Source organism: Cystoisospora suis (genome assembly GCF_002600585.1).
Source record: "Cystoisospora suis strain Wien I chromosome Unknown contig_5580, whole genome shotgun sequence".
Classification (NCBI taxonomy): domain Eukaryota; phylum Apicomplexa; class Conoidasida; order Eucoccidiorida; family Sarcocystidae; genus Cystoisospora; species Cystoisospora suis.
The window spans coordinates 8,507-25,449 of record NW_027158370.1 but is presented as its reverse complement, the minus strand read 5'-3'; the positions used below and the strand labels follow the sequence as shown (position 1 = coordinate 25,449).

The 16,943-nt window shown below is 44.2% G+C and overlaps 2 protein-coding genes across 2 annotated transcripts; both read left to right on the top strand.

Moving 5' to 3' along the window:
* Positions 1-662: 662 nt before the first annotated feature.
* Positions 663-8,468, top strand: CSUI_009376 (kelch motif domain-containing; the record flags this gene model as incomplete). The annotated part of the gene is made up of 6 exons (XM_068069492.1): positions 663-756; positions 1,843-1,979; positions 3,243-3,814; positions 4,795-5,893; positions 6,655-6,784; positions 7,858-8,468. Coding segments are annotated over 6 exons (2,301 nt in total), but the record flags the coding sequence as incomplete, so codon positions are not given.
* A 2,850-nt stretch (positions 8,469-11,318) lies between these two features.
* CSUI_009375 (uncharacterized protein) lies at positions 11,319-16,664 on the top strand (the record flags this gene model as incomplete). The annotated part of the gene is made up of 4 exons (XM_068069491.1): positions 11,319-14,862; positions 15,402-15,580; positions 16,182-16,418; positions 16,606-16,664. Coding segments are annotated over exons 1-4 (2,502 nt in total), but the record flags the coding sequence as incomplete, so codon positions are not given.
* Between the last annotated feature and the right edge of the window lie 279 nt (positions 16,665-16,943).

The window sequence follows — 16,943 nt, the reverse complement described above, 5'->3', positions numbered from 1 at the left end:
GGGGGGGGCTAGAGAGATAGGTCTATACATACATAATTACATATATACATAGGTAGAGAGGTAGATTGAAGATACGTGGAGAGAGAGATATAGATAGATAGATAGATTAAGGACAAAGCTTCGTAGTAGAAGTCTATCTGATGTGTTCTACACCTCTGGGTTGTGCGTGTCTATTTGTGGCCATGTCAGTCAATACAGTGACGTGAAGGAAAAGAAAAAGATCATCTTACCTTGTCTCTCCCTTTCGCGCTTTCCTTACCATGATGGAGGAAAGTCGAGAGGTGATAGACAGAGGAAGAGAAGAGAGAGACGAAAAGCTCAAGAGAGATCTAGCTCCACTTGAATGAGTAGTTCCATACTTATTTCAATTCTTTCACATGGACGAGCTCCTTCAAAGTCACGGGGAAACAGATAGCGTCCAGAGATCTCTCCTCAATCAGCACAGCTCCCCTGTACATACAGACTGATACACCTCTTGAAATGACACCCGGTCTTTCTCAAGAATGACGATTCGGCGCCGCTTTTCTAGCTAGATACACATCAGCGTCTCCCTCTCTCATCCGAGCACGGTGGGTCTACAAGGGACAGGAATGATAATGCGGATAAGTAGAAGAAAGAAGAGAAGAGAAGAGCTTGTCCCGCTAGTTGTCGTGTTTCTCAGGCGATGGTATGCTCTCACTTTGAAAGGAGAGAAATCGAAGGAGAGGTCGGGGCGTCAGAAGCGGCAGCCTCATCAAGGAGGATTCTCTCGATCAGGTGTGTTGAAGTTTTCTTCTCTTCGATTCATTGCTCTTGTCTTTCCCATAGAAGAAGTTCCACTCATCTGCTCATGTGAACCCCCGGCTGTCTTTTCTCCATGTATCTATGGTAGATAGATAGATAGATAGATAGCTAGATTACAGATTGACAGATAGCTTAGATCGATAGATAGATAGATACATAGATCAGAGGTAGATAAGTAGGTAGTTGCTTTGCTCGATGTCTCTCTTCTGATAAAGATCTGAGAGCGGAAGAGTGTCGACAACAGGGGAGTTTTCTCCCTGTTGGGTCTACGCTGTTAACAAAGAACTTCCTCTTTGTCTTGGTGGAAAAGAGAGGTGCTTTTTGAGTCTTCTTTTAGATGGACGCGGAGAGCCTCTTCTTTATCAACCCTAAGCAACGACGGGAATAGAACTATTAACGATCGATAGGGAAACCGTTTCTGGACGCATGTCTATATACATAAGCACACATCTATATTTAGATCTATATGTGACTTTAGATATCGATAAACTTATATGCATGCGCCTCAATCTGTAGTGACTATACACAGGCGTACATCCATATATATGATTCATGTATCTATCTCTCTCTCTCTCTCGATATATATATATATGTAGAATTCTCAAGTGCTTGACACGTGTATCTTCTTACGGTTCAATAGTACTAATCTAAGTAAGCAGAGACAACGTTGAATCTCTAGGTCATCGTCATTCCTATCTTTTCGCTCTTTTCTCTCAACTCAAACTTCGACGGATGCTTTCTTAATGCGGAACTTCACATTCACTTTAAACATATATCTCAAGTCCCCTCTCCATCTATCATTCTCTTTCTATTCCATATGAGGAGAAAGAGAGAGAGACAGCTTCTTTCCTCCCTCTTCAGCAGTCTCTTCCCCTTATCAGTCACCCATCCTCAAGGCTTGTATACCTTCATTTTCTCATCTACCTCTCTACCTATCTCTGTATGTATCTACCTACCTATCTATCTATCGATCGATCTATGTATCCACTTAGATTCGCGATATATAAGAAGCAAGAGATAGCTTTGTTGTGGTTTGGACTTCTGTGTATGAATCAACAGATGAAAATGACATCTCAGGAAGTGAAGAAGAAGAAGAGAGGTGGAAACATACAGAGAAAGGAGGAGCAGTAGGAGAAGATGGCAGGGGTCGTGATCAAGAGGCTGAAGGGGGAGACGACGACGATGATGACTATCAAGTCAGTTAGTCTTACAGTTGGATCTAGTAAAGAGCTTACGCTTACTGTATCTATCGACTATAATATCTATCTTTGACATGCATGCATACATATCTATACATACATCGATTTGTATGATGTGTATGTGCTCTGAGTATTCCCTTTGCTTCAAAGCGTCGTGGCGTGACGTCGCCTACGATATACGCATCTATACTCGGATCAGTACGGGTGAATAGAGTTAGGCAGGAAAGAAAGAAAGAGATCGCTTCAAGATCGCCATATCTCTATTCCATTCTCTCCCGCGTTAACAGCCTATACCTGCCTTTCTACTGTAGTCGTCCTCACCGCCAGAAGAGCAGACTCCTTTTATAGCGCGATTTCTTCTTGGGTTTCCGTAGGAGCATGAGGAGTTGTAGAAGTAGTCGAAGTGATCCATCTGTCGAGCGGAGGATGCTTAGGAACCGATTACATTGCTAGAGTAGACAGCTGCTTGGCTGAATGTCTGGCGATGGCTCTGTATCGATCACAAGCATAATGAGCAGTCTGAGTGAACGGGTAAGATAGCTCTATTCGTCTATGTACATAATTCTTCCGCCTATGCTACTGGAGGAGAGACCAGCCTCTTGGCGGTACTCCTACTCCTCCCGGTCGGGCGTCGCTTGTCTCAAAAGCAGATGCATCCGGTTCAACTTCGAAGACCTCTTTCCTCACGACGATCTCTCACTGAAGAGGAGTCTTTCTTCTTGTTTTCTCTTCTACACAAGATAAGCAACTTGGGTGTCTATACACTTGAGATGTATGTACACCAGGGGTAGAAGGGCCGTGTCTTTACTTGAAGACTTTTGAAAGGTCTGAGATGGAGATTTGCATGCGACAGTCTGGCACACTATCAGAGGACGAGTACGAAACGGATGAAAAGGTGTTGTGGTTGTCCTATTATTCTTCTTCTTCGTCTTGAAGAGTTTCTATGGACTAGTACTAGGAGTAGCATCATTATACTTATCTTCATAACTGTCCATCTCCTCGTTCCTATTATGCCTCGGGCATAGACATTTGCTATGCCGTATGCGTTGTATAAAACGTAAGACGGCAGATCTTTCAACGTCGATACCCCCGTAAGAAGGCTGAGGTAGTGAAGTACCTGCGTCTTTCAAAGATCTCTCTAATGCTTTCTCTTCCTCCACTATCGCCTCTTTGGTTCAAGAGATCTCCCCATGTTGTTTCGTAGATTCATGTATGTACATACAGACTTCAGTGAAGGTTGTGGATGTCCTTTCTCTTCAGAATACTTTTGCTTATTTCGACGAGAAAGGTCGATTGGTTCGGATTAACGTGAAGGATCAGGACAGAGATGGCCACCAGGACGCCTCGATCCCTAGAGACGCCTCCCCCTCAAAATCTCCTGAAGGAGACGCTGAATCGCTGTTAAAGAAGACACCCTCCAAACACCCTCGAGATGCATGCAATGGAACCACGACAGATTTCTCTTCTTCATCGTCGTCATCTCCACCACGCCATCCCTCCTCTTCTTCTCGGACTCTCCCCCTTAGTCCGAGAAGTACTATCTCTCGTTCATCCAGCAGTAGTAGTCATAGTAGCTCTAGTAGTAGTAGTAGTAGCTCTAGTAGTAGTAGTAGCAGTAGTAGTAGTAGCTCTAGTAGTAGTTGTGTTCGAGGGGGTGGGAGTAAGTCAAGCGAGGTGCAGCAGCATGTATATCGAGGCGACGCTCCTTTACCACGTCTGCATGGCCATCTGATAGTGCGAGGGAATAGCCTTATGTTGTATGGAGGCTTGATAGAACTAGACGATAAAGAAGTCACTCTAGATGATTGCTGGACTTTGAATCTTAGTAAACGGTAAGAGGCACGAGGAAAGATCGAAGGGGGAAGAAAGCGTGATGATGGATACTTCAGTTGGATTGGCCTGAATGTGGTCTTTCAAAGGAACCTTGTCGTGATGTATGGTAGAGCAGGTATCATACGGAGACTGTCTTTGAAAAGGACTAGCATATAACTACTATACGTTTGGTATACACGCCCATACATGTAGATACATCTATGGATGATGACGATGTATAGAGCTGCTGTGAATATAACTCACTACTGGAGCTCTGATATACGTACTCATATCTGTATATACATACATATATATGATAATGATATAGAGCTGCTGCGTATGTAGTCTGTCCAAACACATGAGCATATATGACATTTAGAGGGCTCAAATGGCGAGGAGTACATACGATGAAAACGGTCACGAGAGACTTCTTTCATTTGGTCCGGTTGTTTCTCGTGCAAGAGACGTTATGGACTGTATATACACTTCATGTAGAGGTGGATTCTTAACATAAGTGAATGAGAAAGAACGGTGTATATACAGACCACTCCTAGGTTCTTTAAGAGTCTTATAGGGGGGCTGAAGAAGAACTTCTGTCAGATGTATGTTCCACAGCTAGAGTGCGTCCTGTTACATCTACTCTAGTCCTCCCGTCAGTCTACATATCGCTGTATTACTAATGTATAGCTACCAAGAAGATGAGACAGGTTCCCAAGCTAACTGTCTCCTCGTGACTCCTCTCTTCATCTCCCTCTGTTGACCTCTGCCAAGTAAAAAGCAATCGAACTTGAGCGCACCATTCTTCACAGAGGATAAGGCATTTGTATTCTCTATGCCTTCCTAGTGTCAGGAGCAGGAATCAGTTATTTCCTCAGCTATCAACTGTCGGAAGCGAATGTCCACCCCAAGTGTTCACTTCCCCTTACGAATATCTATCTCTAGATCTCTTTTTCTCTTTCCCCTGTCGTGTCTTCCTCTTCTTCTCTCCCCCTGTCTATAGAGATCGCTGGGTCCGTGTCCTAGAGGGGACAATGCACCAGCAAGAGTGGCTTGGAGAAGAAGAAGAAGACGATGAAGAAGAAGAAGGGAGTGACGATGAAAGCGAGAGTGATGAATGTGCCTCCAGCGACGAGACCAGTAGTAGTTCCTCCTCGTCCTCTTCTGAAGAAGAAGAAGAAAGTAGCACGAGTACGCAGAGTCCTAGCGAGTCAGGTGAAGAAAGTGAAGAAGAACAAGATCTCTTCGCGAAAGAGAAAGATCGAGAGAAAGATCATCTTCATCTCTCGAATAAAGAGGGGGACCCTTTGAACGGGAAAAGAGGTCCAGAGAAACCACCCTTCTCTTCTGATACCCCCTTGACGCCACCCTCCACCCTCTCATCTCGTTATGGCCACTGCGATCGACTCTCTCTCAAGAAGGAGGGATTGTCTTCGTCTCGATCATACACCCCCGATACAGCAGGAAGGGAAGAAAAACGAGAAGACGGCTCCATGGTCGTTTCTACTGCTACGAAAGAGTCTGCTAGTGAGAGGTCTCCCCTCAGTCAAGACAGTGTATATCATCTTGGTTCGACAGGCCATCCTGTCACAAGCTCAACAGGGGTATGCCTAAGTGAAGAAGAGGAAGAAGAAGAAGAAGTGCCCGATCTCCTTGTAGCCGAGACAAAGCGAAAGAATTCTAGAGAGGGCTATGCTGACGAACGGGAACGTGGCGTCGGGTCAACCTGTATGTCTCCTCGTAGGAAGGACACGAAGAGCGATAGCTTATCGGGACATAATGAGGGGCCGGATAATCGAAAGGACGGTAGGAAAGATTCTTCCGTCTTCATAGACGTGGGTGAAGGAGGGCGGCATGAAGATGAAAAGAGTGAGAGGTCTCCTAAAGACAAGAGGAAGGGCAGTGGTCTTACTGGAACAAGAGAAAGAAGAAAAGAGAAAGAAGAAGAAGAGAAAGAAGGAGGAAGAGGAGAAGATGGAGAAAGGAAAGAGATACTGAGTGTAAAGTCCAAGACGAAGAAGAAGAAGAAAAAGAAACATAGTACTAAAGAAGAAGAAGAAAGAAAAGAAAAGTCGTACAGAGAAGAAGTCGAAGAACTCAGGGTAAGCCATCTATCCTACAGTTCAATATAGACATATGGAGAAAGACACACTTCACTGGACAACCTATAGATAGATAGATAGATAGATAGACATAGGAATGGAGGGTTCTATCGGAGACCAAGCATTTTCGTTCATTCCTTCCTCGTCAGCTTCTCCATACTAGGGAGAGGTCTTAATATGTTATCTGCGACACACTGTATGATAAACAGGCTCCTATGTCACTCCCCATTCAGAACGATCGGCTCCTCCTCTGACTTGTTTTGACTGTCCTATCTCTGTGTATGCGGATATCTACCTATCTGTCTCTCTATCTATCGATACCTAGCTATCTACACGTGTATATATCTAGTCAGTGAAGACGTAGCATGAGAGACAGCAGCGTCACATCAATATAAACCGGCCTAGGAGATATCTCCGTGCAATGCAAATATCTGTATGTCTCTATAAATATCTATCTACTGCAGGCGACAAGATGAGTCTATCGTGTGCATCTGTTTCAATGTATAGATATACATGTATGGTACGTTTTGAGTGAAGAGAGGCAGAAGGCATTCAGGCCTTTCAGCATAGTGTGCTTCGCAGCGGTTTCGAGAGGTCTAAGATCTTTCTTTCTTCTTTCTTTGTTATGAAGTGATGAGAAGAGATTGGGCCTTCATCTCTGGTGTCTATACACCTAGTGACGCGGAGTCTGTTGCTCCACTGAAAAGAAGAAGAATACCACCTCTCCGCTTAAGTGTGTACGGCTGCTGTATTTACAACAGGAGAAATACAGACTACATGATCAGGATGAAACTCCCGCTCAAGGTGAAACGTTACGTCTTTTCTTTGAGAGGACAAAGCAGCACTGGATACACCTCGTCGCCACATCCGCTTCTAATGAAGACGGCCGAGGTTCGTCATCCTTCTATACACTTGGTAGTCTACATATGGAGCTATCTACATATTTCCACCTGTCTGTTCACCTATCTACGTATGCGTCTGTCTCTCTGTCTATCTATCTGTAGCCACCGTGTCATCTAGTTGATGGTCTAGTCAAGTATGTGTTTATAGCTATGAATCTACCTGTTCACGCCGACGTATCTCTATCTGTCTGTCTGTCTATACCCCTGTATATATCCTTGTGCTGCCGTAGTATAGACCCTTCTACACACTTATGAAAGATGCTCTTAATTTGGAAGAATCGAAAAATATGCCTACCTACCTCATCGGTGTTTCCCCCTCTCTCTAGATATATAGATACATATATGAATATGGGTTTGGAATGCTGTTAGTTTGGTGGGAGGGAAAAAGACCTCTGTAGTTACTCATCGTTACGTACATGGAGATAGATAGGCAGATACGGGTGCACAAGACTTTCTATCTATCTATTTATCCATCTTTCTCTTTCTCTTTCTCATCTCTTTGGAGACATACATCCTAGCCTCGGACGGTACACAAGAAGTTTCTATACCAACTCCGAGGTCTTGCCTTGATATGACGAGGCGCTTCATGCAGACAGTAGAATGAATTAATGGCCGGCACGTGAGTATGAGAAGAACAACCTAGCTAGCCAGCTAGCTAGCTAGGTAGACATTAGGCACCGCTACGTGAGGCGCACACTATCCTTTCAGGAGGTGTACATCCAGAGGTCTGATAATAGAGAGATGGAAAGAGACGGGGAGCATTCATCCATCTAATCATTTTCCCTATAGGTTGTTTTTTCCTTCGATTAATAGCTCGATGAAGAGGTCTTGCTTTCTGGTTGCCCTCACGGTGGTATGCTCTGCTTTATGTTACGCTGACCTCAACATATCTATCTGACGATGACAACAGCATGCGTGCATGCATAGCCTTTTAGAGCTCCCTCTTTTCCTAGAGGCAATCTCTCCTAACTATCCAGCTAGAGGAACGTAGATCTTTCTAGCTTTTGGCGTCTTCTCCTTTCTTTCCCTCCACTCTTTCCTTCTTTTACCTTTCTTCTCTAGGAGCTGAAGAAGCGATTGAGACACGCCTCAAACGCGAATCTTTACTACGGGATGATAAAGAACTAAAGCGAGCAGCCTTCCAGATGGCTAGCGATCGATATGAAGAATTACTTCCTTGTCTCAAGCGACTAGAAGAGCTCGAAGCAAAACAAAGAGAAGAGGGAGAAGAGGAAGATTATGAGAACGGAGAAAGCCTTTGCAATGGAAGGCGTAAGAAAGCTGACGGGGGGGGAGGAGTCCCAGGGGGGATGCGAAGATTTCTACGATGAGATGTGAAAGACAAGGCCTCTCCTCTCACCTCATTCTCTACTTTCTCGATCTTCCTAGAAAAGCTATACCACAGGAGCCTTTACTAGAGAAAGAAGAGTAAAGATATGGAATTACAGGGAGGTCTTCTTTGATGCAGTTGGTATGTATATCTCTCTCCCTCTGTGGCGATTGGACTTCCTTCTATGCCTTTCAGTGACTCACATAGCTAGCTTACGTCGTTCTTTCTCTCTTTCTCGTTTTCTCTCTCTTTTCTTTCATTCTTTCTCTCTTTCTCTCTCTGTTCTTTCTTTCTCTCGTCTCGTTGTACATTGCTTGTGCTGGTGCTCCGGCTGATTCGGGCTCTGTCGTTGTCACTTCGAGTTTGCTAAAGTTCGTTTGATGGTCTTCCCAACTTCTTCTGTCTTTAATCTTTGTATCGAAGTGCATCTCTAGGAAGGAAGGAATCCTGTGAGGCTGGAAGGCTAAGAAGAGCCTAGACTCAAGCAGACAGGACAGAAGACGCCGCCTTTTCGCTCTTCACTGTCCTCTCTATATATCTCTCTCCGCATACTTTCTCTGTATAAACACTTTCTTTCTCTCTCTGACAATATATATATAGAGAGAGAGAGAGAGAGGACAGATATAGACTCTATCGTTTCATTGTGTGTCCTTCATCCTCTTACATACTGCCTAGACACGTTCTATATCTCATTGATAGAAATAGAAGGACCGTATGTCGTCAAAAAGACTCCCTCCATATCTCTCGATCAAGAATTTATCTCTCGGTAGACCAGTAGATTCTCGTGACTATCGTTATGAGGCGATCATCTCTGGGCCTCAGGAAGGAAGAAAGAATGCGAGGATGAAGGGCAGCAGAGAGGCGACCTTTAACAGAGTCTGTTTTCTCTTGACTTCGAGATATAGATGATGAAGAGCTGGATGAATGATAGAAGGAGATAAAGATGCTAGAGAGATAGAGGAGGAGGAGGAGAAGAAGAAAGATGATATAAGCACGAGAAAGCTACCAAACAGCAGTTAGACTTGAAGAGAGAGTCTATACAGAGGTGGGGGGGGGTCTGTTCCTCTGTCTCACCGAGAAGAGAATCTTGGAATGGAGTTGCCATGTATTCTCGTCTATAAGACTTGAATGAAGAGAGACAGAGGGAGATGACACCTCGCTCCCTACAGCATTCCATCTTACACCTATCTAGAGAAGGTAAAGAGAGAGAGAGAGAGAAAGAGAGAAAGAAAGAACTTGATGGAGAGGTTAGAGGATTCGCCTTTGTATGTTTGCAAGGCTGTTTCCTGAATCGATCTCTTTTCACTATCAAACCCTTAAAGGCTGTCGCACCTACCTCTCTTCGCTTACGTCTTTCCAATTTTTATCTTCTCTTTCATCGCCGTATCTTCTCTTCTTGGAGACGGCCTCCTGTTTGATTTGGGACGGTCATCAGCAAAAGGAGCATAAAGAGCCTCTCGAAAAGGTCAAGAGCAGTCTGTATGCATGCATGCAGGTCAAGAAGAAAGAAAGAAAGAAAGATGTTCTTCTCTATACTTGAAGGGTACCCGAGAGAAAGAAAGGTCTTGGATACGGGGGGCTTCAAGCATCGCTCCACACATATAGATAGACGGGTGTGTGTCGATTGTCGAATACTAGACAACTATCCGTCAGGTATCGAACCTTGGACATGCAGGCAGGCCTGTACGTATGTACATATGTATGTCTGTATTGGCCTGGACTTCCAGGTGATAGGAAGTGAGAGAGAGACTACTCTTTCTGAGGAGTATATCTGTATAGGTATCTCTCGTAGCAGGGTGGTAGGTGAAGTAGGCGAGATGACATGCAAACAACATAAATAGAGATAAAAAGAAAGATAGACAGATAGCCAGCGGAACTATTAGTTTCTCCCTGATCCCACGCACCATTATTCGCTCTCTCAAGAAGAGAAGATATCAAAGGCGATAGATGTCTCATTCATTCTCTTTCACGAAAAGGGAGGGTTCTCCGTTCACAGCAGTCTCGCTCTTCTTTGAGACGGTAGACATTCTCGAATTGTCAGGCAACCGAGATTTTCTTCCATACTAAGAGCTTCCTTAGTGACGATGTAGTCAGATAGAGATCTAGATCCATAGATAGGTTGATACATAGTTAACACGTATCTCTTAGGCTTCACACACCTACTGGCTTTTTCCTCTTATCCTTTTCTTCTTTTCCGATTGTATCCATTGAGAAATGAAGAAAGCCAAGATAGATAGAAGGGCTTGCGCCTCATGCATGTATCCTATGCGTGCGGTCACCTACGAGGTTTTATTCTTCTTCTTCTTCTTTTCAGTTTGGATTATTAGATGATTAAACAAGGTTCTTCTCCTCTTCTCTCCATCACCACCTTGGTGATGTAGCTATCTATCTATCTGTCTCTGATCTATCTATCTCAATCTAGCTATCTATTTGTGTCTCTTCGATCTATCTACCTCTGCATGATCTATCTATCTATCTAAGAAGGTTTCTCTACATCTCTTTTCATGATCAGCTACTTGCTCTTCTTCTTGTTCTTATTCTTCTTCCCCTCCTGCAGCCCAGTTTATCCTTCCTGACTCTCTCTCATCCCTAAGAGAAAGAAGTCCAGCTATTATTTTCTTTCTCCGACTTGTTTGACCCAACCTTTCATCCTTTGCTCCCTCCCCCGATAAGCCGTAGACCTCCACGTCCAACCTCTAGAAGAAACGCCTCGCGCTACCTCTCCAGATTGCAACTATTTCCACGTCCGACAACACAAGAAGAAAGAAGAGAAGAAAAGAATTGAAGAATTGAGAGTCCCATCATAAGAAATCTGTCTTGAGCTCCTTTCCAAAAGAGAGTTATCGACAAGGCGCTTACTCTAAAAAGAAGACAGGAGGACTTCCTCTTAACTCTGAAGGAAAGAAACCTTTCCCTTGGTGTCCCTATCTCCGTGAAATCTGTAAAGCCCCTTCGACAACATGTCTAAACTGTAAATTTGTAAGCCAAACATTTCATACCTCTATCGCTAATATGAAGAGGAAGAGGAGGAGGGCCTAAATCTTGGCTGAGTACGCAGAAGAGTTAAAGACACAAACAAGATGACCGCACCCTCGTCTTCTCTTCTCGCCTCAGCTCACCACGTAGGTATGCTCGTGCGCTGTGTTGGCTTGACCATCTTTCTCTCTCTTTCTCGCTTTGTTCCTTTCCTTCATTTTTATCGATCATTCTCTCCGACTGAAGTGAAAGATAGGCTTAGGTCTCATTCCGTTACTTATCTCTGTCTATGTCTTGATAAGAAGCCTTTTCGTCCATGTCTTGATAAGAAGCGTTTTCGTGCCAAGTGAAAAGAAGCTCCTCTCTTCGAGGTTCTTTTGCTCTGTGTGGAAGTAGCGAAAGATGCAAGAAGAAATCTCAAGGAGGTGACAGTGGTGGCTGAAGGGAGTAGGTGAATGAAATAGGGAAGAGATATAGATGCTTATTCTCTTTTCTTTTCTTCTTTCATTTACAACGAAGGTAAAAAAGAAGATGTCTTTACTCTTTTAGCAGTTAAAAGAGAAGCTTCACTTCAGTCTTTCCTTCGTGCCTGCGATCCTCTGATCTTTTTCCTGCTTCTTTCCTCTTCACGTGCATGCGGAAGAGAGATTCTTTCTCCTTTTCTCTCTTCCTTTCTTTTTCTTTCTTCTCTCCCGTCGTTTTATCTCTCATCCATCTCGTTTTTCTTTGTCTCTCGAAGAACCGCCCGCTTGTCTTCTTTGCCTCATGCTCTTTTCTTAACCCCTTTACTGAAGAGAGAGAGAGACATCACGCCGTTCCGATTCTTTCTCTCTCTCTTGTTTCTCTTTCATGGTCATAAGAAGAAGACTTCTGTCCACATTTTCTTTCGTTCTCTTTCTTGCGCTTCCGCCATTTCTTTCCTCTTCCTTGCTTTCCCCTTCTGTTGTTCCCCTGGAGCTTCTTTTGAAGATCTGTTTTCTTCACCTTTTAGAAGTCTGAGGTGAGCCTAGCTAGCGACCGGGTGACTGACTCCCTGGCTTTCTGCTGTGGCGCTTTCTGACGAAGAGAAAGGGAGAAGAAGTCCACTTTAAACATATCGGCTCCTCTTTCTCTTCTCTAGTAGTAAAAGACCAGATGTTCTCTACTGAGGAGATCAGGAAGACGCAGAAGGAAAGTGCAGATTCTATGAAATGTTTAGAGACTTCAGCACACGTGTAGGTGTCTTTCTCTGTATATGTCGATAGATGTGTATTTATCTCTATGCATCTGTATATGTTGATAGATGTATGCCTATGTCGATCGGAGAGACCTTGTCTACAGTTCATTTCTTTTTCTTCGGAGCTTCTTCTTTCCTCCTATCATCACGAGTCTGAATTCTTCATGAAGTAGATTGGTCCCCTTGTTCCTCTTTCTTTTCCTTCGTTGTCTCTTCCGCTCTTAAAGACTCGATAAAGAGACTTCCTTACTAACTACTTGACCGAGAGGGAAAGAGATCTGTATTTTCTGTCTATCTAATTTTCTATAGCCCTAATATCTTTGCTACGGGAGTCAACTCAGGTGTTAATCTCCTATGTAGGGATGATGTAAGAAGAGAGGGAGGGAAGGAGGAGAACAAGTTGAAGCTTCTACAAGGAGAAGTAAAAGAAAGGAGAGGTTTCTCTCTCTGGATGAAGATTGGCTCTTCCGTTGCTGTCGTCTTTCTTTCTCTTCTTCATTCTTGCCACTAAGTAAATCATGGACGATTCTCACGAAGAGAAGGTCTACTCGGGTGGTCCAAGAGGAGGAGGAGCAGGAGAAGAAGAAGAGAGGGAAGATCAAGTCGTAGATCTCACGTTGGATTCAGATGAAGAAGAAGAAGAGAGGAACGATGAGGCTCATCATGACGAGAATAAACCCATGGCCGACATTATTTCTTCTTCTCCTTCTTGCGGCGACCGCAGTAGTAGAAGTCGAGGGAGAGATGAAGAAGGAGAAGAAGAAGAAGAAGAGGAGGAGGAGTCTTCTCTAGAGGCTCATCAAGCAGGGAGGCGGCATTTGCGGGACTCTCTTAAGGGGGGTGATAGAGAGGAAGAGGAAGGAGCCGGAGGTGAAGAGGAGGAGGAGGAGGAGGAGGAAGAAGAGAATGATGGAGAAGAAGAAGAGAATGATGGAGAGGTTGAGAGAGAAGAGAGTTTCGGGAGAGGTAAATCTGAAGGTTACGAGAGTGGAGAAGAGAATTCGGATGAGAAAGATGAAGAAGAAGAGGACCCTGGCGAAGAGTCGGATGATGGACAAGATGACGACGATGACGATGACTCTTCAGGAGGAGGAGAAGAAGAAGGAGAGAATGAGGCTCCAAGTGAAGAGGGGGGAGGCCAACCTCATCATGAAGATAGGAGAAGAGGAGAAGAAGGAAATCCCGAGGAGAGATACAGCTCTTTTTCAAGACGGGAACGAGAGAATTTACGGCTAAGAAGAAGGCAACATCGATGCTTACCACATGACAGATTCGCATCGACTGAGGAAGGTGATGCGCCGGTAGAGGAACATGCAGCATCAGCAGAAGAAGAAGAGACGGAATTTCGCTTTACGAAAGGAAGGACTCGAGAGCAGCGAAGTCGGCACAGAGAGGAAGAGAGAAGAAGAAGACTAGAGAAGGATAGGGAAGAAATGCTTCTTCGCCTCCATGGCCGTGAAAGAAGGCAACATGTTGTGAGGAGAGAAGAAGAAGAGGTGGGAGAGCCTGAAAGGAATGGAGAAGAAGAGGAGGAAGATTATGAGGAGGAGGAGGGAGACGGAGAGGAGGAGGATAGAGAGGGAGAGGAGGAGGAAGAAGAGGATAGAGAGGGAGAGGAGGAAGAAGAAGAGGATAGAGAGGGAGAGGAAGAAGAAGAAGAGGATAGAGAGGGAGAGGAAGAAGAAGAGGATAGAGAGGGAGAGGAAGAAGATTTCGAGGTTGAAAGAAGAGAGACGGAAGAGAAGGAAGAGACTGCATCATTCCCCCAGGAGGAAGAGGAAGAAAGACAGGCTAGCGACCATGAGAGAAGTCGTCAGCAGCAGCAGCATCAACAGACTCGTACTGAGAAGAGAAGAAGAGAAGACCAAGAAGAAGAAGAAGAGAGTGAGAATGTCTATCCTTTCAAGAAGAGAATGGATGAAAGAGATGTGGAAGAGGTTTTATCTTCTCTTCCTTCCTCTTCAACGACAGCGACGTCTGTTAGAGAGGAAGATATAGGGCTACTACTCCCTGTCTTAGAGAATCCTCTTCATATGGAGAGACTGAATCGATATCTCTTGAAAGACTCGAAGCGCATTACAGCCCCGCCCAGGAAAGACAACATCGATTCTCTTCTCTTGGCTAGCGCGAGTCATACTGGAGACAACCGCCATCATCATCCTCATCGAGATGATGAGAATGGAGAGGAGGAAGAAGATGAAGAAGAAATCGATGGAGAAGCTTATTTGAATCTTTTTAAGGCCGATCATACACCTGAAGATGTGGGATATGCTCTGGATGGAAAGAAGATCGAGCGAGATTTGGACATCCATCGATACGAGGGGGGAAGAAGTAGTACGACTCGTCAGCCGGACGTCGTAGAAGATGGAGAGAAGGAAGAGACCATTTCTTATCCAACGACCAGAGGAAGTTCTCCAGTGAGAGGAGAAGAAGAAGAAGAAATTGAAGATAATACGACCCATAGAAGTGGGAGTGATCATAGCCTTGTTGTAGGAGAAGAAGTCTTCTGGAGGCCTCTACCGGGCGAAAGAGAAGAAACCTCCTTGTAAGAATCGTACACCTTACATGCAGGAGCGTCACATGTACATAGTAGGCTAAGTATAGGTGTTGTATGTATTTCCACCGTGATGTATAGGCTGTAGACACACACTGACATATGTATCCTCATAGAAATCGTTCTATATACATGCTCATCAATATATATAGACAGAGAGAGAAAGATACAAGAGAGACTGTATATATATATATATATATATATAGCTACATCTAAATAGATTGAGGGATAGAGGTGTGGAAGAATGTGCATGTCTATGCCAATACCGAATGATACTTACACACTTGTGTATATGAGGGATATCTCTTCACCGTAGGAGAATCAGCCGGCATAAGTACACAAAGACTTTCTATTTATCTATCTATCTGTATGTGAAGGAAATATATAAGCAGTATGAGTAGTAGAGAATCAAGGGTATTATCTTTATCTATGTAGATGGGTATATAGATTGTATGTAAGAAGAAAGACAGTGCTGAGGTGGATGTGGAATGAAGGTATTTCTTTGGTGTGTATGTTTGTCTCTCTTTCAGACACTCGTTACTTTCCTCGCAGTTACCTAGTAGAGACGGGGTGAAACAAGGGAAACGCTTAAGGGAGACAGATCGATCAGCAGCGACGGGCTCCCCCTCGTCCTCGTCCTCTTCTTCTTCAGCATCATTAGGAGCGATAGGGACTGGCCGTTCATCTTCTCCTCATTCTAAGCGCCGACGTAAGTCAAGACATCGATTTGCATTTCCATATCATCATCTTTCTCATGTCCTAGCCTTGCACGTGAAGGGCTTGTGAAGGGCACTTTGAGTACATGTATCTACATATATACACATATGTGGTGTGTGTATGGAGAAAGAATATATATAGATCATGTGATTCTATATGTATATATGTGTGTATGAAGAGAGATCTCAGAAAGGTCGGCTGCTGAGCCTTTCCTGACGTTGATAGATAGGAAGGGACACGCACAGAGAGAGAGAGCGAGAGAGAAGATTTATAGGAAGTCTTTTGTCGGGTTTCTTCTCAAGAGCGGTCTGTAAGAGAGGAGTGTAAGAGAGAGGGAGCGATACAAGGACAAGGAGAGAGACTTGTATAGTAGTGGGTATGATGAGACAAGAGTGATATAGATGGGGATGTAGTCCACCACTCTATGGAATGAAGTCAGGGGAAGTCGAAACATGTTCTTTTCTTACCTACCGACTCTTTCTCTTAGAGAAAGTTTATAGTATGGGCTGTCTTCGCCTGCATGTGTGTGTATGTGTTAACACGCCCTCTGTAAATATATATATATCTTTATATGTGAATGTATGTCTGGACAGGTGTAGATGTCGGCTTCAATGGAGAGGAAGCGGATGAGAAGGACGAGGAGTGTGTGGTTTGTTACTCTTCGTCATCACCTGTGAAAGGAAGCAATTCTTATGGCAGGATAATGAAAAATAAGAAAAGACGTTTAGAGACTGACGAAGCGGATCGAATGAAGGAAAAGCTCCAAGCGAAGATGGGTGGTGAACTCGCCTTTGTGTCCTTCGAAGCAAAGCTCACTTGTCTAAGAAGAGGTAAGAGATAAGAAGGATGCTTGCTCTCCTTCCCATTTCTCCTCTTCTTTCTCTCTGCCGTTGCAAGATATCCACCTATATATATATATATATATTGTACGCCTTCTGTCTTTCTCTTGCCTTCGTTCATATTTTGAGATACTCTACAGGAGTCTTCGTTTTGGCTGCCCTCTGTGTGTATGTACAGATCAACTTGTCGACCTGTTGATGAAGGTCGCAGCTGAGTTTCCTGAGACGAGACAGACGGTAAGCTAGCTACTCAAGAGTTTTAGCAACTTGAAGGATTATCATTCTCCATAGGCGAGAAACCTCTTTTGAGTTCTGTACCGGTAGATTGCGAGGTAGCTAGCTAGGCTAGCTCGATGCATCGATACACACATCATTACCGTCTAAGATGTTGCGACAGGACAGGACACGTGTAAAGAGATGATCGGTCGCTGTCTATTTATATCTTCTCAGACTATCGTGGTCGTGATCTGTCTGGATAGAATGAAAGGGAGTGTATAGCTTCAACCCCCCCCCCCC